General features: G+C 39.2%; 2 protein-coding genes across 2 annotated transcripts; one reads left to right on the top strand and one right to left on the bottom strand.

Moving 5' to 3' along the window:
* Positions 1 to 209: 209 nt before the first annotated feature.
* Positions 210 to 9,022, bottom strand: LOC110050536 (TNF receptor-associated factor 4-like). The gene is made up of 7 exons (XM_089291965.1): positions 8,817 to 9,022; positions 6,859 to 6,922; positions 6,211 to 6,312; positions 5,766 to 5,930; positions 2,928 to 3,002; positions 1,774 to 1,851; positions 210 to 1,269 (listed from the first exon to the last, which is right to left on the bottom strand). The coding sequence occupies exons 1-7, from the start codon at positions 8,984 to 8,986 to the stop codon at positions 580 to 582; spliced, it is 1,344 nt and encodes a 447-aa protein (XP_089148091.1). The 5' UTR covers positions 8,987 to 9,022; the 3' UTR covers positions 210 to 579.
* A 1,714-nt stretch (positions 9,023 to 10,736) lies between these two features.
* Positions 10,737 to 26,335, top strand: LOC110050538 (TNF receptor-associated factor 4-like). Its single transcript, XM_089290992.1, has 7 exons — positions 10,737 to 10,937; positions 12,434 to 12,497; positions 15,441 to 15,542; positions 19,639 to 19,803; positions 21,082 to 21,156; positions 22,213 to 22,290; positions 23,315 to 26,335. Exons 1-7 carry the CDS (start codon positions 10,765 to 10,767, stop codon positions 23,867 to 23,869), a joined length of 1,212 nt encoding a protein of 403 aa, XP_089147118.1. The 5' UTR covers positions 10,737 to 10,764; the 3' UTR covers positions 23,870 to 26,335.
* Positions 26,336 to 26,352: the final 17 nt, after the last annotated feature.

Here is a 26,352-nt window from a genome sequence, read left to right as displayed (position 1 = left end):
GTATTTTTTTGTTCACAAGAAGATGGACCTATAACCGGAGGGCTTATAAGCGGTAGTTTACGATAATTCATTCGGTCCTCGGCCTCAGCAACTATCACCTCATGGAAATCTCGAGCTCATAATCTAATTGTTAAGTAGCGATAAAAAAGGCAAATGGTAGAGCGGACGTACACGTTTTAAGGATGTAGACAACAGCAACGGGAAACGTATAACTTAATCATCGAGTGTTTTATTCTCCACAATTCACTTTTCAAAGCCTCATACCAGGAAAAAAGCTCTTAATTGGTGGATAGCGATTTGCAAAGTCATTGAACAAACCTTGCTTTTTTCATTTATAATTAACATACGCTTTGTTAGCTTGTTTTCCTCCACCCTTATCCTACGATAGAGTGAATTATTTCGTGGGAACGGAGCGCGGGTACGCACAAAAGGTTTGTTTGGTCTGAACCAAGGCAACAAGACAAGAAACTGACTGTAAATGAAACAAAACCCATTTTGGGCAAATGCTCTTAAACGTAATTTCTCTGTTTCTTCGGCCGAGACCCGCTCAGAGATGGAAGCGAGGGAAGTTAAAAAGGGTTAAGGGCCGACCTCAACCTGAAGAAACAGTGTGTCATCCAGAATATAGCGCCTTGAATGAAGTTTCTCGTGAGTTATGAATTCAGGAAATCCCCGCCCTTTGTTCTCTCCTCCTATAGGTCTGTCATAGTTACTTTTTAGTGAATTGCCTGTTAACTTCCTGATAACGTTCTGCCGTTCGACTGGATCTTCTTGTTGATCGATCAATGTAAACTTCACTTCCTTTTTGAAAGGCCAGGTTAATATGGTGTCATATTCACATTTCATGACAATGATGAACACTGATAGGTGAGTATTCTTTCCGCGCCCATCACCGTTGGGAACAATTGACAGTCTTAGCTTGTAGCCATACCTTTCTGTGTAGAATGGAGTAGAAGCTAGTCGGTGTCTACCAGCAGTTGCTTGTCGCAAATTTTCGATAAAATTGTCAACCTTCCAAAGAAACGCCCTTGGGAATTCCAACGATTCATTTCTTGCCATCACTATTTCCTCATTGATATTTCTTTCTTCAAACCGTCTCTGGAGGTTGTCGAGTTTCTCCATCAGTCGTGTTGTCGTCTCTTGCGTGTCATTTAGCTTAGCCTGTGTTGTATTTAATTTTACTTCTGTATCATTTAACTTAACACAGGCTAAGTCAAGATGGAGTTTCATAGCAGACTGAACATGGAATTCCACTTGCCTTCGTTGAACCTATAAGGAAAGCTGAACATTCGTTTCTGAACAATCTTACAAAATAAGCCAAGGAGTGCAGAGATTACAAGCTAGCAATGAATATTTCATACCAAGAGACCTTCGCGATAATCTCTTGTTCATACCCATACCATGCACATAAAAGAATTTCATTTCTCTAGTTACAAACGAGCTTAAACAAATCTATCCATACAATAATGTGATCAGTTAAATTCAAAAGATAATATATCGCCCTTTTCGCTTTCTAATCCCAGTCTGTTAGTCTGTTAATGATTAGTCTTCTTTGCTGCCGCTCACGCCGGACTCAGAGGGAGTCACACAACGCTCCCCGTGGAGCGTTGTGTGAGTCTTCTGCGCTGCCGTCCAGTTCTTTCGCAATTCTATCTGCGCGTTTAACGATCGAATAAAACTACGCGATGGGAACAGTTTATTATATACTGATAAATGGGAAAATAGCAGTATACATAGCAGCTGCGAAGTGACCTGTTTTCATTGAGTACACACCTTTGTTTCACGTCCCATCTTTTCATAAGGGCAGGAGATTATGGTCAATGGACAATCGTGTTCAGTGTGATTTAGAGTCTGAAAAAAAAACCCATCATATTTTTTAGCATAAAAAGAATTAACGCACAGTCGAACAAACCATCACGAGAGCTAAGGAACGAGCATATACTGCATGAAGACTTCTCTAATCAAGATAGAGCATGCCGCGTGCCACTTTTAAAATGATAAACAAATATTACCTTACTTTGACAAGAGATTACAGGGTAGGCGGAGCCGGAGGGGCTAAGGGCCTTAGCCCCCACCTCCCTCCAATTTCAAACCAAAAATACATAAAATGACAATTTTACAAATATCTCCAGACACCCCACAAGTCGCTTGTAAGCTCCACCCCCGTCCCCCCCCCCCCCCCATTCAAAACACGCTCCGCCATCGCTGGATTTGATAATCTCTTGACTTTTATAAATCCTATACCAACCCTTATAGCAACGCCCCAACATCGCAGCGACACTGCTAAAAAATTTAATATCTGACGACAACGGACCTTTTCGGCGATGCCGCAACCATTTTCAATTCTATTGTCTCAAATATCTATTAGGGGGCAAATACGAACTAATTTTTCCCCTGAAACATCCCATAATACCTATCTGAAACAATAGAATTTCAAAATGGCCGCCGTATCACCGAAAAGCTCACTTGCGGTTCATTTCTGGGTCAAAGTTATTGCTAGGACCTATTCCTTGGATTGACAAGCTGAGATGACTCCAGCTACAAAGGGCAGCTCTTTGAACTTTCTCAGTTCCGTACTATACAAATGTCACACTATTGAACAATGATGTCACATAAATTACAGACCTGTTACAGTGATTTGCATAAAGGAGTTCGCCGGCCTCATCCAATCCCATACCGGGACGTCTCAATTTCCTATGTGAGACACGCCTTCAGAGCGTCTGCATGGTAGTTGTTGTCATCAAAACAAATATGCAGTCCAAGGTGATGAATACAGCCACCATGCAGACGCTCTGCAGGCGCATCTCATAGAGGGAATTAGCTATTCAGCTCATCAAGCACTTCAAGCCGTAAGCCTAAAACTGTAACAGTAGGTTAGACTGATAACGGAAGTCAATTAACCGGAAAGGAAACATTGAAAGTCTTACCATTTCCCTTGGAACTGAGACCCCACAACTGTTAGGACACGTTACTGGGAACTTGCTGCACTGTCCAATATGCTCCTGCAAGAGAACATTGCTAACGACTTCTCAAATAAATTTAGCGTTAACTTAGTTAGGGACGGACCATTAGAAAAGTGATCGGGGGGTGAAGGATTTTTCGCTCGCATGACTGGTTTTTTTTTTTTTTTAGCCTGTTGAATGCGCAAGATATTTTCTTTTCAGCTGCAAGCCCTCCGTTTGTTTTTCTTTCTTTTTTTTTTTTTAGTCTGTTTCCTGCCATATTTACCTACGTGTGGCGCGTTTGCTCTGGGCCTCTATGCGGTGATCTTCCCTCGTGTTGACCTTTATGCCTGCGCCTAGGTCTTTGAGGAATTCTTCGCAACTGAGCACTTGCTCTGTCACAATTCTCCGTACAGCAGCCGTTTAGGCAGTCGACTGTCTGACATTCAGACATGCTCAGCCCATTTCGCTTGTACTTCAGGAGGTGGTGCACACAGGATGTTGATCCGTTACAGAACCTCCGTGTCTAGGATTTTATCCAGCCACCTGTTGTGGGGGAGTCTGCGGAGGCAGCTCAAGGGAAAGTTGTTAAGCTGTTTAGCGTGCCTTTTGAATTAATGCAAGGGTTAATAGAACAGCTTTTCCAAAATGTACAGTGGGAGAGGAGGAAGCCATTTGGAGTGGAAGGTGAGAATGATCCCACTGAGCTGTTTACAGAAGTATTGGTTTTATCGTCAGTGTAATTTACTCTTTATAATTGCATTCTTAACGTACGTCTCGAACAGACTTTTCGTACGTACGTCTCGAACAGATTTTTCTCGGATATCTCGCCACGAGTCAAGAGTGCTGCAGAATAGATCAAGGAAGTTTTCACTTCATATGAGTATCCTGTCGATCAATGTAGTGACGACGTTTGGTAGCAGTGCTGAACAGCAGTGTAAAGGAAAAAGAAAAAGAAATTCACGAAAAGAAATAAAAAAGAAAGTATAATAGGACAAGAAATCAATACCAACGCAGTCCACCCAGTCCACTGAGAAAGAGGAAGGACCAGTTCCAGAAGATGAAGACAGTGATGAAAGGACTACGTATGGGGAACTAGAATTGAAACAGGTCCAGGACCGTAACTAGCATGAGGCAAGACGACTCAGCTGGGATGAGTCGTTACTGTTGCAATTGCGCATGCTCACTAGCTCGCTAGTTTGAGCACTCTGGTAATGGCTTAGATACTACCACTTGTGTAGTATTTGGGGCGGCTTTTTAAGCTTAGCCTCCATCCTAGTCTTCAGCACTGCACTGATGAGGCCCAGAAGGCCGAAACAGTACTGTCTGCAGTTAGTTATATATATATATATATATATATATATATATATATATATATATTGGGGTGTAAGATGAGGCGTCATGAAGCAAACTTCTAACTGTTCCGGCTTTTAATGTGACGTTTCGGCCTTCGGCCTTCTTCAGATTGGAACAATATTTACAAGTTAAATAATAAAACGTTAAAAATCCTAGTAAGTTTACAGATTTGCATGTATATATATAAGATCAGAAAAATGTAAATATGATTGCATAATGCTATAACACCTGAAATATATATATATATATATAAACTTCTTGAACTTGAACAGAATAAATTTATAGAGCGCTCGACTCTGAGAGGAGCAGTGTAGATAATAAACAATGGTAGCAAGACTTCAATTCATCATATATATGTATATATATATATATATATGTATATATATATGTATATATATATGTATATATATATATATATATATATATATATATATATATATATATATAAACGTTTGATAAAGCAAGGACGGACAACTTCTGACGGTAAAAAAAGTTAAAAAGTTAAAAATTTAATAGAAAAACGTTTCGGTCTTAGACCTTCATCAGTTTATCGGTAACTGATGAAGGTCTAAGACCGAAACGTTTTTCTATTAAATTTTTAACTTTTTAACTTTTTTTACCGTCAGAAGTTGTCCGTCCTTGCTTTATCAAACGTTTTTAAATTCATTTTTGCGGTGAGGCTTGGACTGTGAATCTTCATTGATCCTCCGGACGCAGTGGCATTTTTTGTTGGCTTGAGGCATTTTATAACCGTTTTATATATATATTTTATATATATATTTTTATATATATTTTAGGTCGAAGAGTTAACAAAAGTATGAGATTTAAAACAAACACAGTGGCTTTATATAAATAGGATTCGGTGACAAAACACTGGAAAATTTGTCAATAACACCACCGTTTTGAGCACTTTAATTTGTAATTTGGCTGAGTTATAAATAGACCAGTTTGATGGCAAAAATGCGACCCTTCTTCCGCATGATTTTTTTCTCTTTGGGTTTCTCTTTGCAGAAATTTTTTTCCTGTCATTTTCCCTTGCTCGATTTTTTTTGTTTTTTCCCACCCCGATTACTTTTCTGATGGTCCGTACCTTAGTTGACTGCTGCCCTGGCCTCGTTCGTTCTGTTCGGATTCCAGAGTATCTTTCTACACTATCCTTCGTGATGTAATGAATGTAACTTTCAATAAGTATCATATAATGACAAACGTGTCCACAATCTACCAGAGGGCAGGTATGATTTACGCAAACCATAACAACGGCTAAGCTCGGTGGCGTAAAAGTTGTTTCGTATTGAATAACATGGAACCGTTTCGTGACGAAATTTAAAAAAAAAGATTTTTCCTAATTTTTTTGATGCAGCAAGCGGCTGATAGCTAGAAAATGCGTGCTTCACTCTTCTTTCGTTAACAATGCATTATTTTGTATTACGACAATAACGCCTATTATCTTATCATATCATATTTTACCGTCATCTTGCATTCTGGGTGTAGCTCACTGCAATGATCACATTCTAGGATTCTCCATGGGCAAGTTATCGTCACGTGTTTCTCACGATTTATTCTTTGCACCATCCAGAGACAGTTTTCGTTGGAACAGATGACCAGATAAAAAAGACAAGATGCCAAGTGAACCTGTTACACGAATGAAATATGCGCTTCAGCTGTTTCAGTTTATTTTTAGACCAGAGCATTCAGTTTACGAATAGTTCAGTAGATCACTAGACTAAAGACCTCCTCAAAATGATGTGAAATATTGACCAAGTTCATTGATTCACAGAATTGCCGATAGTACATCTGCGAATAGTTTACTTCGCATTGAGACAAATATTGTACAGGGTAAGTCTTATTTTTATTTAGTGGTCACTTTGAAACTCGTCTATCACGGAGCTATTAATTACAAAACGCTTTTTACCTCTTTGTTTCTCAGTTCACCAGTCCAGTCACAACCTTCACGTGGACATCTGATGGATAAAGAAAGTATCTTCCGTTCTGTCGCTTTGTCAGGGAAAACATCCTGAAATACGAGGAGAAATAACCATAACGCACTCGAGCACTCAAGACGTCTTAGAAAAAGTTTCAACCGGGGATTTCCTATGCTATAAAGCTCTATAACTGAAAAGACAAAGAACGAATCATGCTTTATTTGAGCTACTGAGCTAGGAGAACAGAAAGGGTAAGACACAAACTATTTGCAAACAATGAAAGTTTGCAAGTACTTATTTTAGATCTAGGTATATGTGCAGTAGAATGGAACGTAGACACGAATATAGATTTGCTTAAAGTCTTATTTTAATCGCCATGTGCTTGGCCCGACAAGAGATTACATGATGCATGGGGCGCGCATGCCCGTATATGATGTGTCACGCTGGACATACCGTGACATCCCCCTCTTTTTGACAACCCCCTCTTTTTAGAGCTAGGTATATGTCAAAGAGATATCAAGAAGGGGCAAAAGTCCATAACAGACATTTCCGTATCTGACCCTGGGTCACATGCCAACATGCTTCAAGTTCAATGTAAAGTGATTGTTTTTCTCCTCTGAATCTTGTTTCTTATTTACCCGATCTCGGTCCAGACCCTCCCAGTCGGCAGGACAACTTAAAGGCTGGTCTTGAACTCCCTGCCTAAAACAAACGATTTATAAATAGGAAATAAGTTACATGTACAAACTTTCCAAGTAAGATAAAGGTCTTAATAAACTTTCGTCCTGGCTCATAACCTTGATTACTACCGATAATAGCTGCTTAGTGGTTTTAACAAATCAAGTTTAACGACCTTACCGGCATGAGAAATAATTGCTTAAGTAGCCGCTGTAAGCAAGGTCTTAAGGGGTTTTAGGGTTCCAGGGCTCCGAAGCCAACGACGTGGGACTCTGAGGCTTCTCAGCACCTACTTTAAGGCTCCAAGCTCCACTGCTACGAATGAGGTCAGTAGTAGACTACACTTCCCATTTTCATCCAAAATGAAATTGGGGAACAAATGGAAATAAAAATTCAGTGCTTTTCCATCTTTCTTTTACCTTTTTTTTTCAAGAGAAAACAGAAAACGTATTAAATGGTGGGAAAACTAGTCATGTGGCCATTAATATTCCTGCTGCCGTTTACCCGTTTCTAGAAAGGAAAACAATGGAAGTTTAAATAACTGCATCTCGAGAACTGAGAGAAAATTTGCTTGATTCAGCGGCGTGCTTATACAAACTAGGGGCTCAAGAATTATTTGGACAGAAATAATAATCCACACCTATAATGATAGGGCGTAATGACCGTATATACACGCATAGACGGGTGTTCCTTCAGAAATCCAGAAAAACATAATATTTGTTTATTTGACGCAGGGCCGTAGATAGTAAAAGGCAAACCGGGGTACTTGCCCCGCCCAGCCATTTTTTTTTTTTCGTTTTTGTTGTTTAGAGTCATCATAAACACCCTGAAAAAAAAAGCTAAGAAGAGAATTAATCGTGGACATTGCCTCAGTTGAAACCGCCTGTTACCTCCCTCAGTGAGGTAGCCAAAAATCTTGGCATTCATGAATTGATCAAAGTTTGCTTTTTTTGATAAAGATGACTTTGCCTTGAGAACAAGTTGAATTGAAACTGTGAGTTTCAAATACTCATTATGAATCACGGGGGTGCAATGTGTGGCTGACCCTTTAATCCAATATAATAATATGGGAGTCCTAGTAAGTGTTTTGATTAACTGATTTATTTCGGCCGTCTCTCATCTTGAGCGGACATGAAATTGAATACTAGCCGTTTGCACGGTTCAAAACTTCAGTAAACAAAGAAACAATATTGAATTAAATAACCTAAAAGTCACCTAAAGCTTCGGCTTTAGGTTACTTTTTGTTTGTTAGTGAACGCAGAAAACACATAATCGATCTAAAGAATTGAAGCTCAACGCAATGAAAAGGGTCGTTTAAAGCAGGCAGCCAGACATTAATTAATTATGAGCTAGTCCAGTTCCTGAACTCTCCTTTCTTCCCGCCCCATGTAGGGGCTGAACCCGGGCGGGCGAAAAGTTCAGCCCCTATATAGGGCGGGAAGAAAGGAGAGTTCAGGAACTGGACTAATTATGAGCTGATCCGGCATGTGATCGAGCTCATCAAACGAAAACATTTGGTGAACCAAAAGACTGAACATTAATAAATCACAGACTCAGGGATGAATGTAAATATATCTAATTGAGATCTTTCTCATCATTCTGTTGATCAAAATTGACATGGTAGGCTAAGTAAGCCCGGTTTTAACTTGCTCATACAGTGATCCATTATAGCTAGTGTCGGGATAAACGGACAATTTGAGTCCGCACAATCTGCTCAGAATTGCAAGCGCAAGCACTGGATCAAAAGCCATCCAAGTCCGTACTTTCGTTTACATTTCTCAGACTTTTGCATACTCTTTATCGTGTTAAAGCTTATGCTTGCACCACTAGTGAAAACAAGGTCAGACGAAAGCTATTCAGATGTTAAAGTATAATGAAATTGCAGCCTATCAATGTAATAATGCGTTTAACTCCGCACCTTCTAAAATGTTCCTTGAGGCATTCTTTGCAAAATCTGTGTCCGCATCTCGTTAAAACAGGTTCCTTGAGCGGCAAATAACATATCAAACAGAGATTCTCATCTTCAACTGCATTCACAAAGTCCTCGTCAAAACCCGAAGGTAATCGATTTCTTGGAGCTTCCGCCATGTTGTAAATTAGCACTCGAAAGTGAAAGCTTCCTGGGGTCAAACTAAACCTTAAGTCTTATCTTAAAATATACCTGGGATTGTGTGACCGTCTCACGCAAGTTGTTTCTCAAGTGTGGGTAAACTGCTATAAAAACTGTCCCCTTGTTTTTGTTTGACCAGAAGGACTAAAAGGAATAATCTTACTTAAAACCAAAATACTTACTCTTACATGTATTGCTCGATACCATGGAAAGCAGTTGAATTCGTCATATGTCACGAGCAATGCGCGCGCGTTTCCAAAAGTGCTTCCATATGGATTTTCTCCCGGTTTGGGATAGATGGCGGCGTTCTGAGCATGCGCATGCATAGTATCCTGGACTGATTCCTGAGGCCCGTTTCTCGAAAGCCTCGGAAACGTTTCGGGCCCGTAAAGCCATTTTTAGTTCATCTGTATCTAAAAACGGAGCAGTGTATACGCATGAAACTTCTTGTCTGAAGGGAACCTCTATTCATATTAAGAATATGTAAATGAAATAGCTCTGTAATCGAAAGGTTCGAGATTTTGCCATGGCTTTCCGGGTGCGAAAACTTTTCGGGACCTTCGAGAAACGGGTCCCTGGACTCTCTCATTCTCGTCCCCAGAGGCCGCACTCCTTTTGGCCAGCACCAAGAATCGCGACCACTGGGACCTTTGGGAAGGTTCAACACCAAAAGTCCGCGATTCACGGACTTCCCGTCACTCTGCGCAGGCTCACAGTCATGGTGGAAATTTTTGATCACGATATTTCCGAGGACGAATTTCTTCTCTTTGACGATGCAAACACCTCAAAACACCCTCCTTTCCCTTATTTATTTATTTATCTATTATTATTATTTTTATTTTATTGGAATGGTAACAACATACAAAGATAAACTAAACAGAAGAAAAAAAAAAAAAGAAAACTAACATTACTTACAATGATTGAATTACAATAACCTACACTTACACTAATTACAATACAGTTGCCCTACTAAACAATACAAATAAATGGTGTTTACACTTATTCGATTCCACTTGTCTTCTCTTCGTCGTTCATCTTTGCTTTAAATTTCTCGCTCAGCAGTGTGTATCTCTCTCTAACAACCCGCTTACTGACTTTGAATCGGGAAAACCTGAGGCCATTCAGATTGTTTACAATTTTTTCCCAGATTTGGCCTCTAGAAATGCTTCCTTTTTAAAGGGTTCAAGTACTAAAATTTCTTGACACAAGCATTTGTTATGTTCCTCCGTCCACTCCATGTTTGATCTGAAAAATCATAATGAGATATAGCTTCAACCAAAAACTTGGGTAAATTACTTAGTTAAATTTCTGGTTTAGCTTTCATTAAGAAGGAAAAATGAATTGAGAACAACTTACTGGACTGTTTTCTTTGAACTCGTTTCCATTAAAGCTTATTTGCAAACAGGAACGTTCGACGCTGTTTAGGAGGAGAAAGAAACTTCAGTCAATTTTCGACTTTAAATGAGTCCTACAACCAATTTACATTTGTTACAAGCTAAGACAAATGTTGTCACTTCATTATATATTGAAAATGTTCGATAAATTCCTTTCAAATGACCTTCAAATAAGAGAAATTTACCCACGTTTTGGACAAAACGGCAAACGCTTCGTTTTGACGTCGCAGACAATACAGCTACGGCTAGAAACCTCGCGCGACGGCTACCGGAAATGTGCAAGCAAATACTTCAACTTCCGCTCGCCGTCGTAGACATCCGCCGTCCTCCGATCTTACCGCGTCACAACACCTGCTAGCAAAATGGCGGAAGCCTTGAGAAATACGCGTCTGCCTTCAGGTTATGACGAGGACTTTGTGAATGCTGTTGAGGAAGATTTTCAATGTTCAATATGTCAGTTGGGGCTAAAGGAGCCTATACTGACTATATGCGGCCACAGATTTTGCAAAGAATGCCTCGAAGAACATTTTAGAAGGTGAGGTTTATTAAAACACAGTAATTTTTCAATACCGGGCCACTTAGTAACGTATCTCTGAATTAACGTTTCTAAGAACGAGGCAGAAAACAACAAAAAGAACTATTCAAATTCAGTGGGATGCAAATGAGTAGCCCTGGAAGGCACAAATGCAAGCCATGCGTGAGTCCTTACAACCACTGAGTAAAGTAAAGAGGATCGGTCACTGTTTTCAGTAACGATGCTTCCGGGGGTCGGATGTTCACAATCTAAGCCATTAATTCTTCTTCCTCTGTGTCAGAACGAAAATGTAATTCACCTGCATGTTTCAACTCAAACTCATTTTCATTTGAAAAGCTTTGCAAGTAGACAGTGACTCGTTTTAAAACAGAGGAGAAAACAGGAAAAGTGCCAGACGTATCTAATCTATGGAAATCGATCATCGGAAAGCTAATCGATAATACTCGATAGATAAACAATAGCCTCCATTTGGCGAGGAAATATGCTCAGATATTTGTCCGCGGACACTATCTGTTCCGAGAAGTGAACAGTTTTCCGAGAGCGTAGCTCGAGTAAAACTGTGAGCTTCGAGGAACAGATAATATCCAAGGACAAATATCCGAGCATATTTTCGCCCAAATGAAGGCTATTGTGTTTATTATTCTTCAAATCTTTTTCGCTATGCACGCAGTTTTGAAAATTGGGGAATATTCTTGGATATTCCCCCGTTTCAGCTGGGGAATATTTGGTCATGTGACGCGTTAAGACCAATCGCGCACAAGCAAAAATATTTGATGAATTATAATGCTCAATATTTTTCAACTGAGTAGTAATTTTAATCAATATTATTGAAATCAAAAATCACATTTTTTTGATACAGGTGATGAAAATTGATAATCAAAAATGCCAGTCGTAGATTTATCCAATCTCCTAAAGCAAAAAGTGGTGAACACTCCTCGTCAAAACTATGCAGACAAATAATGCAGGGGTAAATTATGCAGACTGAGGGTAAAATGCAGACTGCAGATCTAGACTACAGACGTTTTAAGTATATGTCATGTTATATCCATAATTGAGTGCTGACTGTAAACAGGATTATTCAGGCTAATTGCATTCCAGACCTGACAAAATCACAAAAAAGTAATCGAATTTCTGCCTGATTTTCACTAAAATAGCTTTACTTATCATGGCAATTTCTATTTTAATTTAATGAGCCCTGCCGCAATAGCCAAGGTATCAGTGATGTGTCACCTGTTGCTATGAATGTGCCAACCAAAGATTACTCAATTGGCTGCTGAAACAAAAGACTCTTTCGTTTCATGGCCTGGAAATTTGAACAACAAAACATAAATGATATTATCTTCCCTTAGTGATTTATCTAGATGCAGTGGCACAATTAAAAGAATGTTACATGTAAGTCATTGTGATTTAATTTTATTCGTCCATAAAAGACCCCTGTATTATTAGTATAAACCCTATTAATTTATTTTTCTTTCTATCAACACTTTATTACACAGGCAGAGGGATAAAGGCAAACCTTGCAACTGCCCTGCAGATAGAAGGGACCTGGACCAAGACCGGGTAAATGATACTCATTGCTGGAAACAGTTTCCCTACTTGCTTATAGGTCATTTATCCTTTCAAATCCCCCCCCCCCCCCCCCATCCCGCTAGTTCCAGAAATTTTTGAAATTTTTTGGCCAAAATGCTGATGATTCGGGCTAAAAGTAGTGGGGAGAAAAAATTCAAAGCCAGGCTTGTAGGCTATTCTCTCTGACGTCTGCCTTGTAAAAACAGAGTTAAGGTCACAGTATTCAGTTTTAGCTTGTTTTGAAAAAGCCATATATTGTTTAAATGTGTATTGTCAAAATCCATGAGATGGATATTATTTCCATCAACAAAACAATGACAAAAGAATCAAAGCAAATGAAGACCGAGACTTTTGGTTTTCATTTTCTTGAACTTCTCATACAAGGAAGGTTGAGGAAGAATTAACTGTTTCTTGTATAAGTTTCTGATTTCACTAGGCTGTTGATTGAGGTCATAGATCAGAGTATGCAAGGTTTCAAAATAACTATTTTTGGAATGATAACAGTTTCATTATACATGAGAGTTGTGAACGTTTTCGTTTGTACTGCGATGCGAGTGCGTTTGAACAGCACTCATGCTTTCGGGCATTGCGTAATTTTATTTGGGCAATAAGGTCACCATACCCCCAAGTCCAAAGGTGCCTGGTGTACGCCTATGCAAGTTTGGCCAGGGGTATACAAATTTGGCTGGCAATTTGCATACACAGATAATTTGACAACTCAATATATAGCCATACACAGAGTAATAAGGATATTTTCAAAGCACTTGTTCATTTAATATGTTTTAACAATTAAGTCTGGAGAGGCTATTATTAAGTATTGAGCAAAACAAAACATCACTTGATCTGTATGATTGAGTTATGATTTCAGTCTGACATATGTTTTAAAGAAACATGGTCTGCAATGTCTTGATGATAAAAAGCTAAGTCATTTTGGTGCAATGGAGGTGATGTCCTGGGGTGGTGCTAATGTTTTTACACGGTGAAATTCCTGGGAAATCAATCGTTATAACAATTACAGCAAAGACTTGGCCAATTTTGTAAACCCAGTCCATCAACCCTCAATCCTCCAACTACCCTATTATGTGAAGCAATTTTCTGCTCCCTTTGCAAAAAAAAAAGGAGTTATTTCCCCCCAATTTTCTGAACCTCCCAATTCTTCGGACCAATTTCCAGTCCCCTACTAGGTACATAGGTGATTTGAAAAAATCAGGATTCCAGTGAAATTGTTAATTAAAATTGAATTATGATGTCAAGTCAGACTATTAAGGCAACACTTCACATGTGCTTGTAACATATTTTTAACCTTACTTGATATTTCTTTCATTTCTGATGTTCCTGGCAAGCCAAAGATCAATTTGGCATTGATGGGCCACCAAATCAGCCATCATTAATTAACTACTTTTACTGAAGTCTGTTGGTATATTGTCTCATTTGTGCCAAATAAATTTGGGGTTAAGAAGCACTAACAGGGTTTCATTTTTTGTGATTCTAATGGTAAGGGTGAACTCATAATCTTGTAAATTTGTAAACTCTTTAGAAATAAGGTAGAAAACATTTTGAGATACTGGTAAGTCAGGTCTGCATTCAAGACATTGGCCCATCAGCAAAGTCGGTAAAGAAACAACCAAGAGCCAATATTTCCCCAGTACAGCTTGGGCAAGCTATAGGATTACTTAGTATTCAGTAGTTTATTATATGGCACTCAGACCAGTACATGTTTATTGAATTTGCTGGCTTTCAAGAAAATCCAGACCAAGAAAGAATCAATCAGAATAATAATAATAATAATAATAATAATAATAATAATAATAATAATAATAATTAGTAGTAGTAGTAGTAGTAGTATTTTTTACTATTATTTAAATTTTTTCGACAAATGATAATAGACAAATTTATAAGGGTTGTAGAGAATGAGTGTAATTTGTAATTCATTTGTAAGTTAGTATTTCCCTGACATATATATTGTCCTAAGAATTTTTACAGTTGTAATTTTTTATAAGCCACTAATAAACTTTAAGTATTAGTATTAAATAAAAAAATATTATTATTATTATTATTATTATTATTATTATTATTATTATTATTTTTGGGTTTAAGAAGCACTAATCAGAATGCTTGGATTTAATACCTCAAAACAAAACTCCTTGCCAGATAATAATAAGGGACATTTTAGTCACAATCAGAGATTAAGTTTTACCATATTTTCAAACACTGAAGAGAGTTTAAAATATTATACAAAGCAGGGTATTCTATGACGAGCTTCAAGGAGTTTGAATGTGGTGGAACACTGTTTGGAGTGTTTGATACATCTTCTCAGTCAAAACTAAAACTATAGAGAAAAGGTTGAAATAAAATTGTACTTAAAAGCTCTGCTAATTAAGATCAGATATCCAAACAGGATCAGGCTCATGATTTCCTTTGTTTCAACTTGATGAATTATTAAATGAGTTTTGAGAATTAGGTTTCTTCTTCTTTAGTGCAAGTTACTTACGACTGTGATTTTCCTAATTTATTTATCCATAAATTTATAAATAACAGTTTAATGACATTATTTACAGATGATGAGATTTATAAAAAATTATTCACAGGATTAAGATAAGAAAAAGAAAAAATAATGCATAGTGTAATATGTCAAAATTTAGCCATAAGGATGATCTATAAAAGAGTCATAGACCCTATGTATACATGTAAGACTGACCATCTTGTAGGGATACATATGTAATAAAAAGATAAAAATCTAATATTTGTGAAAAGACTAAGACTTCAAAAATACATCTTTATAACAAACCCTCACTCATTTCAATAAATTTATGCATTCATTTATGCTTTTATTAATTCATTTGCTTTTATTTAAATGTCTTCTGGCCACAGTCTTTCTCCATGCAAGTAACTGGTCTTCATAATCTTTGTTTTTATCTTTTTTCTTTCTCTCAGGATATCTTTCCAGATAAAGCAACAGAAAGGAAGATTCTTTCATTTGCCATCAAATGTCCAAGTGAAGGGTGTGACTGGACTGGTGAACTGAGGAACAAAACGGTAGGGGGAAACTTCCATTAAGGAGATAACCATCAGAAAAAGTACATGTAGAAGTGTCCCAGTTAATGGAGGCTTGATTGGTGTAATGTTAACAATTAACCAAATGAGCAGAAATAAAAAATAAACACACACACACACAAAGGAATTATACTATATATGAAATGCAATGTTTAGTATAATCCCTTGACAGAGTAAAAATCAGGAATATGTTAAATTATATGATGACTTTAACAGAAAAATAACAATGGTGACTTCAACTGACTTCACTGAATAGACCATCATTAGGAGAATTATAATCATTATTGTACATTGAACTCACTTTCTCTTTTCTGATTGGCCAAAAGCATACAGTGAATTTTCGAAATCAGCGCCTGTGACGTCATCTAGCTGCAGATTATACAATAATCATGTCAAGGACACTCAAGGTCACGGGTCATCATGTTATGTATGACTGCGGTGCATGATTTCTAAAGGTTATCATGTCAAGTTCGCGCGCTTGGTGTTGCTTGTCGTCAGTGAAGAGAAGCAAAAACATGACTTCCATTTTTTTTTTCGTTCAATGTATAATAAAACAATTATTAGATTCGGTTTTTGTGATATCCACAATAATCAAGGTCTCGGTAAGGAATAATCAAGGTTGAGGCAGGGATTGTCAGCCGAAGCCAAAGGCTGAGGCTGATAACCCCTGCCTCAACCTTGATTATTCTAGACATCACAAAAACCTCATCCAATAATTGTTTATAATCACGTAAGTAGAACTGTGTACTAATTCAGCAGCACTACATGTATTTACTACTCAGTCGTGAATCTTGGCCAGCAATATTGGTTGCCGTATAAATGATGAAGATATTAGTCTTAAGAAGTTAAACACCCCAAATATTAGGTACCTACATGTAAAGCATGACCAGAACATGACATAAAATTTGCCATGATTTGAAAATAACACGACTTTATAATTTTATAACAAGATTTTTACATGGAACTCAATTTATCTTTCATTTAGAATGAATTACGGGCAACGCGAGATTTGAAACCTGTCATTATGATCAGTAGAAAAGAATTAACCTTTTCATTCCCCTTTGTTAGGTGTTCACATAATAGGTAGGTCGTCCCCTTAGTAGTGGTTGAAATAGCATTTGAGATTTTTAGTGTCCTTCTCCCCTTACTACAGGTGTCCCCTTAAAAATGGAGGCGTATTAAAACATAAACTTTATTAATAAAGTGTATTATCGTTTGTCTCACGATGTAGTCACTTGAGATGTAGATCGCGACGTTTCGACTGCTTACTGCTAGTCTTCTTCAGGTGATAAGGTCGACTGATTGTACGGTATCATTTATATCACAAAGGTCGGCTGTGATTGGTGCATTTCGATCCTCCTATTGTTCCACTGTTCCGGCGAGTAGCTGTTCCCTCAGTGGTCCGCTGTTGTACCGTTCTCCTGTTATTGTGTATTTGGATCGTGGGCATCCATGCTTCAGGAATTTCAATTCCACCATATCTGTTGATGTCATTAGGGTGAAGTCTTATGTGAATAGCTTCCTTGACCCTACGTGTGTACCAGTGAGAATCTCGATCAATAAACTTGACCTCATTCCAGATAGCATAGTGGCCGGTCTCGTAGGTGTGTTCAGAAACGGCGGAGGTCTGGGTACGGGCGAGTCGTATATCCCTGTCGTGTTCTTTGATCCTCTCGTGCATAGATCTCCCTGTTTCCCCGATGTAGACTTTGCCGCACTCACAGGGAATCCTGTAGACAACACCATCCTGTTTAGCCGGGTTGACAGTGTCCTTTGGTCGCACTAAGTGTGACCGAAGTGTCGTGTCGGACTTAAAGACGGTGCGAATGCCTTGTTGTTCTAGGCAGCGGCGGAGAGACTCCGAAACTCCCTGGACATAAGGTAAAACGGCGGTGGATTTAAATTCCGCGACGGGCTCTCTTCTTGGGGTTGTTCGTGCCTTTGTGATCTTCTGTACAAAAGAGGAGGGATATCCGCGAGCAGACACAGTCAGGAGATCTGTCAACACCATCCTTCAACAGGCACAACCATCCACGCCCAACATCACGAAGGAACAGCAGGAGGCTCTTAAAAGCCTAAAAGAGGACAACTCGATCATGGTCCTTCCGGGTGATAAAGGTCGCGCCAGCGTAATCCTGGACGCTGACACATACCACGCAAAAATTTCAGCGCTAATTGATTCCGGACCGTACCAGCTGCTCAACAAAGATCCGATAGACCGCTTGACCCGGAAACTATCTGAGAAGCTGCTAACCCTGAAACGGAATGGACACATATCAGAGGCGGTTTATAATAAGATCAGACCCCGACACAAACAACCACCTAGGATCTATGGTTTGCCGAAGATCCACAAGGCCGACACACCGCTTAGGCCAATTGTGTCGTGTGTCAACACCATTGCATACGACCTGTCTGTTTTCTTGGCTAACGTAGTATCTCCTCTTGCAGGTAGCTCGAGCTTCACTGTGAAAAACTCAACTGACTTCGCCTCCACCATCGCCAGTGAAGAGATCCAGGACCACGAGATCATGGTGGCTTTCGACGTAGAGTCTGTTTACCAACGTACCGATTGAGGGCGCCGTACAAGCCGCACTGCAAAAAATGGAGAACGACGCAGGCCTGGCTGACCGCACGACACTTACACCAGTTCAAATCGCGGACCTCTTGGATTTCGTATTAAGATCTACGTACTTCCAGTACAACGGATCGATTTATGAACAACGAGACGGCGCAGCCATGGGGAGCCCTGTATCCGCGGTTATTGCCAATTTCTACATGGAGATATTTGAAGAACAAGCAATAGAGTCCGCACCTTGCAAGCCTAAGATCTGGAAACGCTACGTAGATGATACTTTCACCATCCTGGATCGGGATAGAGTTGACGTCTTCCTGCAACACCTAAACAGTCAACAACCATCAATCCGTTTCACCATGGAGATCGAGAATAACAGCAAGATCGCCTTTCTCGACACGTCAGTTTATAGAGAACCTGATGTCCGCCTTACCACCAGTGTCTACCGGAAACCAACACATACTGATCAGTACTTAGCGTATGATTCACACCAGCCTCCATCAGTAAAGCGCGGTATTGTGAAGTGTCTGTAGGACCGGGCTAAACGTCTCGTGACCAAACCATCAGTAATCGCTGGAGAGAAGAAACATCTGTCATCTGTACTTGTTTCTAACGGATATCCCTCCTCTTTTGTACAGAAGATCACAAAGGCACGAACAACCCCAAGAAGAGAGCCCGTCGCGGAATTTAAATCCACCGCCGTTTTACCTTATGTCCAGGGAGTTTCGGAGTCTCTCCGCCGCTGCCTAGAACAACAAGGCATTCGCACCGTCTTTGAGTCCGACACGACACTTCGGTGACACTTAATGTGACCAAAGGACACCGTCAACCCGGCTAAACAGGATGGTGTTGTCTACAGGATTCCCTGTGAGTGCGGCAAAGTCTACATCGGGGAAACAGGGAGATCTATGCACGAGAGGATCAAAGAACACGACAGGGATATACGACTCGCCCGTACCCAGACCTCCGCCGTTTCTGAACACACCTACGAGACCGGCCACTATCCTATCTGGAATGAGGTCAAGTTTATTGATCGAGATTCTCACTTGTACACACGTAGGGTCAAGGAAGCTATTCACATAAGACTTCACCCTAATGACATCAATAGGGATAGTGGAATTGAAATTCCTGAAGCATGGATGCCCACGATCCATATACACAACAACAGGAGAACGGTACAACAACGGACCACTGAGGGAACAGCTACTCGCCGGAACAGTGGAACAATAGGAGGATCGAAATGCACCAATCACAGCCGACCTTTGTGATATAAATGATACTGTTCAATCGGTCGACCTTATGGCCTGAGGAAGACTAGCAGTAAGCAGTGGAAACGTCGCGATCTACATCTCAAGTGACTACATCGTGAGACAAACACTTTATTATTGCATCTACCACGATGAACAACAACAACCTTTTCCTCGACATAAACTTTGTTGTGTTCATATTCACGGTGTCAAACTATTTAAGCAAACTGAACGTGATGTTGATTTATTTGTGTTACAGGATCACTTGGCAACTTGCTCTTGCAAAATTGTCTCCTGCCTAAACAAAAACTGTGACATCACTATGCAAAGGAAAAATCTTAAACTACACATGACCACAACGTGTCAGTGGAGGATCATTCAATGTGAACACTGCAGCGAGCCGCACCCAAAGTGCCAGATGGAGGTAAATATGATTCGAATTCAGTGAGATAAGAATCCTAAAAAAAATCATGTGTCAGAGAGCCCTACATGAACATTCACAGTGAAGGTCCTGAGAATCAAGAAAAGCAAAATTCTAAAATTTAAGGTGGCTCTGAACATATAGGGCCGAACCTACACACGACCGCTGTTATGTGGCTTTGATAGCTCAGTTGGTAGAGCATTGCACCGGTAACGCAAAGGTCGTGGGTTCGAATCCCGTTCAGAGCCTGAAATTTTTTCAGGTCATTTTTCCATTAGTGTTATGGCTGCATTCGCATCTCTCATTCTTCCATCCGTGTAATTTTTTTAAACTTCGCAAAAGTTGCATCTTATCATGCTTATCACAATATAATAATATTGATAATAATTGGGGGTTACCAAACTCATTTCTGAGTTATAAATGAGTACTTAGAGCTATAAAAATTTAGGGGTTTTAACAGGTTTTACCTTTGCTATGGCAGCCTATTAGGCCAGAAAGATTACCATTATTGGTTCACCAATGGCTGGGCATGCATGTGATACCAATATCGTTGCATTACCTATTCTGAAACCTGTCACTGGCTTCCTTAAATAGAAGTAACAAATGAAAAATGAAATGCCTGAAAAATATAATAATGATAATAATAATAACAATAATAATAATAATAATAATAAATAATAATAATAATAGTTTTGATGAACCACACGATGTTTTTGAAGTTCATTATTTAATGAAAACAATATATGTTTCGAATGAGACATCATCCATCGTCAGTTGTACAGTGAAAAAATATAAAAAGAATATGCAATAAATAGTATAACAAAGTGAGATATTACCAAGAATAATTAAGGATGAAAGCGCAAACCACAAAGAAAGGGTAAAACTATTTAAGCTAAGAAAGGAGACTAATTAGTATCAAAGAGATAAATTAAGATGTTTGACCTGGGAATTTAAAGACGGCTGTTCCCAAAGGATGTGCATGGCTTCCTTGATTTTCAATTGGAAGCTTGTGGAAGCAGAGTCAGAATATTAGAACAACCTTCTGAGCAAAGGGAGCGACAATTTTCAGAACTTCTCAGGTGTTTAAGGATGTGGGAATGTTTGTCAGAGGAGAGATGCTCACGGAAGCGAGTGGCGAAGTTTCTGTTGGTTTCACCAACATAACAGGCACTACAGCCTGCACATGAAAACTTATAAATACCAAATTGCTCGTGAATATCATGTGCCTACTTGCACATGTATGTTTTATAGGCTGTGTTATACTTACCTCTTCTCTTGCAGGATCATATTGGGCAATGCCTCAAGTTTCCATTACCGTGTCCGAACATTTGCGGTGTTTCAGTTCCCAGGGAAAAAGTAAGGCACTTGTTAGTGTTATTTATCGATGATTGTGTGAAATACTATTATAGTAAGATTACCCAGGTCAGTGGAAACACATTCATGAAAACACGAAGTCTTTTTCGTTAACAAACCGTAGAACTTTGGATCTTAGGTCAGCAAATGCTCTTTTCTCTGCATCGCGCGAACATTTTGGGACGAAAACGATATACATGTAAGTCAACCCTGTGCCATTGCAGACTGAATCAAGTTAAATACGTTACCATTAGGAAGCTTTGAGCATGTAAACATTTAAGAGACCTAAGAAACAAAGTCAAATGCTTTTAAGATTAATTCTGCAGTTGGGTTGTCAGAGACTGGAACAATCTACGAATCTCAGTGAAGACCTGTTCGAGTCCAATATTCAGCTAGCCTCATGTAAAATCTGGTATTATTTTTATATCAAGGCCATAAGGTTCGTGGTCGCAGCTAATATAAAAAGCAAAGGGTTGTTAAGATTGTGCCAGTAAGATTAAGACCGGTCGCAATTGTCACAAATGTAGGCTTACTAATTTGAGGAGATACGCAATATATGCCCGTGATATAACTCTCTTTAGTTAAAGTTTTACTGCAATTTTGCTATTTTTCCCAGAAAGGATTTTTTTGGTTGGTCACAGGTTTTCATCTGCTGATTGTGGAGAAGGCGTTGCCTATTGGTTAACAAACCGGATTTTTAATCCGGAGGTTCCAGGTTCAAATTCTCCCTGCCACTAGATGGATTTGTGTTCGGTGGACCGGAATTCAACTCCTCCACGTCTTGCTAATAGCCAACTGGTCAGCCTCCGACTAGCTGGGATTTTTAGTTCTAGTTGCGATATGTCTCTGAAGTTATAGTATCCCCAATTAGCACAGAAGCGCTAAATACCATGACACTTGAATAAAGTAATTTATTTATTTATTTTTTTATTGGTAACCATCTAATCGGCTTCTTGCATTTCAAATAAACTTGCATTCAGTTCTTTCTTTCATTCTTCATTTCCGCAGTTGGTCGGTCGCTCCTTTGATAAAACCCAAGATCGACTTTCTGTCTTTCAGATTCCAGACCACGCCACAAACGATTGTCCATTGACATTAATTCCCTGCCCTTATGAACAGATAGGCTGCAAAAGAAAGGTAAACGCCAGTCGATATAAAGCGTGCTTTTTTTTTTTCAGGTTTTAGGGGTGAAATATATGCACGCATAAAGAATGAAATTTCACGAGTTTCAGTACTGTGAAATTCCATGAAGATAATAGATTAGCAGTGAGATGTGGAAGATGAATCATGTTCACATGTTACGTTACCTCAACTCATCTCGCTTCATCTTGAGTTGCGTTTTCCTTATTTGTCTTATGTTGTTGCTTAAAGTACTCTACTCTATTTTGTGTCATTTTTTATTGCTATGTCTTAACTACTGATATTGTTTTTCATTAAATTTGTATTTTACTCCCAAGTACTCAATATCTCACCGCTGAAATAATCTATGTTTTCGCGTGAACTTATCATTATAATAGCGCATTTCGTGAAGGTGTCCGCTTAATACAGAGTTGACTGTACTTGAATGCCGAGAAGAAGATATTGAAAATCACAAACTGATGAGCTTTATGAATTCCCGAATGATTGAAGCCGTGATTAAAATTTTCAGAGGAGAAACGGACAGGAGAATAGCAGATTTGCACGATGTCGTCATTCTACTACAACTACCATAATTCATTTCGTTTTTTCTTTATTACAGTTGAACCTTCCGTAAGCGACTACCCAGAATGTCAAGCCTAGGTGGTCGTTTTAGAAAATACCGCGACGAAAAAAGAAAAACAATTCGTTTACTTCGATCATCAAAATGCAAATTTGCGTTGCTCGCGCCATCATTACGTCATTACCTCGTGGTGAACACGGTTTAAACCAATCAGCGCGCGTATTTCCTTCGGGTCATTTTCTAAATATATGTAACTTACATGTATATGACTGCACATAGGTTAATACGAGGTTTGCCAGCGTTAATCTATCATTGTCATTGTCACCGTCACTTTTGTTCTCATTCTCATCATCATTGGTAGTGTGTGTCGTGGTTGGTATAAAACATTCGCCACCAGCTAACGTATGAAAAGTATCAATTTCTTTCCGAGATTCGGCTAAATAATTCTACGTTTTCTTCTAGGTTCAACGACGAGAAATGGAATCGCATCTTGAATCTGACGTGAAACCCCATCTTGACTTAGCTTGTGTGAAACTTGAAACACGGACTTTTATTTGGAAGATTGAACACTTTACTGAAGTTTTGAGGCAAGCAAAGGCCGAGGAAAAGATAGCTATAGATAGTTCTCCATTTTACACTGACAGAACAGAAAGTTATGGGTACAAGTTAAAAATAGCTGTTGAAGCTAATGGTTCGGGGTCTGCTAAGAATGCTTACCTGTCGGTGTTCGTTGTCGTTATGAAAGGTGAATATGATGCTATATTACCCTGGCCTTTCAAAAAGAAAGTGCAGTTTACATTGATTGATCAACAGGAAGATCCAGCCCAACGGGAAAATATTACCAGGCATTTTATAGCAGGTAAAAACTCAGAAAGCTTTGGAAGGCCTAAAAATAAGAAGAACAATATGGGATGGGGGTTTCCTGAGTTTGTATCTCACAAGAAACTTCATTCAAGATGCTACATTGTGGAAGACACGATGTTTCTTCAGGTTGAGATCAGCCCATCATCCAGTTAAGTCTTTTTGAATTTCCGTTATTCGCCAGGTGGTTTTGATCCAGTTCCACTCGACCCCTTCTTCCTCAACTTCTTTTATGGTCTTTGACATTTCAATTTGAAGCCTGTGAACAGACTCCCCGATGGGCTGCAGAAAATCGGCTAGTGGAGTAAACCAAATGCAGTTCGGGGAAGGAACTGAATGAAATGAAATGAAAGGAAATCGCGGAGGGCATAGGTCCCCACTTGCCCCCCGTTCCCTCTTTTGGAGACAGCAGTCGGATTGCTATGACTTTATCGCCCTGTACTTCACTTGGAAACCTGTTCACAGTTTCAAGATGCAATTTGACGTCAGTGCAAACAACAGCTGAGGACAAATTAAAGAATCGTCGCTCAAATAGCAGTAGCAGTTTACATCTGGTTGGGACTGTCATGTCACCGTCACGTGTCAATCTTCCCTTCGCTCCTTTCCCTTTTCTCCCTGCTCGTTGCGTGTCGAACATCGGATGGCGTCAGGTTGAACCTCTTCTTACCTATACTAGCAAAGATTGGGCTCGAGTGAGACTCGTATAAAAGGAAGGTTTTGCCGTGCAGGCGACTCTTTGCCGACGTCATTGTTTGCATTTGTCCTCATCAATACATGACGCTAGACTCGAATTGAATACAAACATTTGAAGAGCTTGTGAAACGTAGTAATTAGTTAAATGCTTGGCTCCTTGGTGCAATATTCGAGGAGAAACTGACTTTCAAAAAACTGCAAAATTCCTGGGTGGCACAAGCGCTGATAAGCTCTTACATTCTTTGTAAAACTTTGAGTGTCTAATCCCGCGTCGCACAGGGACATAGGACTCAAATTCCTCTGGACAGTTAATCGTGCTGCGCTCTTTCAATATTCAGAACTCGCTTATGCTAACGAGGCATATATTTTCAAAGATTCTCCTATAGTGGTTGCTGTGAAAAGTAGTCGAACGGAGATGCTCACAAAGACAATCTGGGTCCCTAGCCAATCAGAGAGCAGCATTTTTTCAATGGACTAATCAGAGAGCCAGGTTTAGGTCACATGACGGATTAGCATTAAAATTCCCAACGCTCTGAAACATGGTAAGTACCGATTACGAGTCGCCGGACTTGCACACGTGTCCAACAAATGGCCGACTTGCTTTTATTGAAGAAAAACCATCTGGTCAGAAAAAAAAGATTGCTAGAGAACCCAACGTAAGCGGTGGAATGACTATAACGGTCACGCATTCCTGGGATACCAGAGTATGTCGTCATGGGTGTCACACACTCAAGAACGAAAAATTACGCCGCACAGTGACATTTTTAAATTTAAGGAAATTTAACTTGACGTCACCAGAAAGGAGGGGTACCCCTCCTGCTTTGATATACCCAAAACGACTGGCAAAAGAACCTACTCCCATCTCTTGAGAAAGTCAATGGTCAAACGGATAGTTTGAGTCAAATTTCATTGTGTAAAATGACGAAAACTTTATTTACATCGTTCAATAAGTATACTAGTCACACAAGAACCTATTCTTTTTCACGTCATGAGATGGGGTCCCACCTACCCCCTCTTAGCTATGACATATTAGACAGAATTTTCGTTGAACCAGTAGCATAGGTATTCAACCACAGCCAAAAGAAAACCGTGACATTATGTCTTGAGACAATTACTATTTTATTGGTCTTTAGTATCTTTTAACGTAACATAGGATAGTCACGTGACCTGTCCACCCCCTCCCCTCCAAAACAAAAATCCCTTCACACAATTATACCACCTTGCTTTCGTCATTCTCGATGCTTTATTTTATTATTTTGAGTAAATTAACAATCAGGAGTATTCGGGCGCCACTAGTTAAGAAGTCAAGATATCGATTGACTGTTCCAAGCTCACTAGGATAATGAAATCATTTCCATAATTGATTTTGGCATAAAACTGTCTGCCAGACCACATGGCTAATATGCATTATAACATGAAAACCATCGTTATGGATTTGATAACCCTTTTAGATGTTGAACGTTTTTATGGTAATGTTTAAAAAAGAAAAGTCATTTGCAGACCACGTAAGGCATTTTCCAGGATATATGTCAAAACCACTGGCCACAACATAAAATGGAATCATTTTAACATTTAAGCGTCCGGCAAACCTGACTTTCATCTTAAAATTGTGAAGACCTTGTTTACGTGAGCAGCAAGAAGCTGATGTTTTAATAGCTGTAGCTTCAGGTCAGGTCAGGTCAGATCTGATGGGTTTTATGTGAAATTCCGTGCTAGTTACTATTAAAATAGTGTGAATCGTTTTTCTTAGTATCGGTTCTAGACCCCTAAAAATAATGATACAAAAAAATGTCAAAAAAAATTGTGAAGGTTACTTTTGAAAATGTACGTTGTTTAGCGCAGAAAACGTCGCGTTTTAAGTATAAAAGTACGCTGTGTTATTCAAGCTTCTAATTAAAACTTCGCGGTAATAAAGCTCTGATATAGAGATGTCTCTTGTGAATTTG

The sequence above is a fragment of the Orbicella faveolata genome, unplaced genomic scaffold (assembly GCF_042242905.1).
Source record: "Orbicella faveolata isolate gen_17 unplaced genomic scaffold, um_ofav_v1 contig_24, whole genome shotgun sequence".
NCBI classification, from domain to species: domain Eukaryota; kingdom Metazoa; phylum Cnidaria; class Anthozoa; order Scleractinia; family Merulinidae; genus Orbicella; species Orbicella faveolata.
This window is presented reverse-complemented; position numbering and strand designations above follow the sequence as displayed.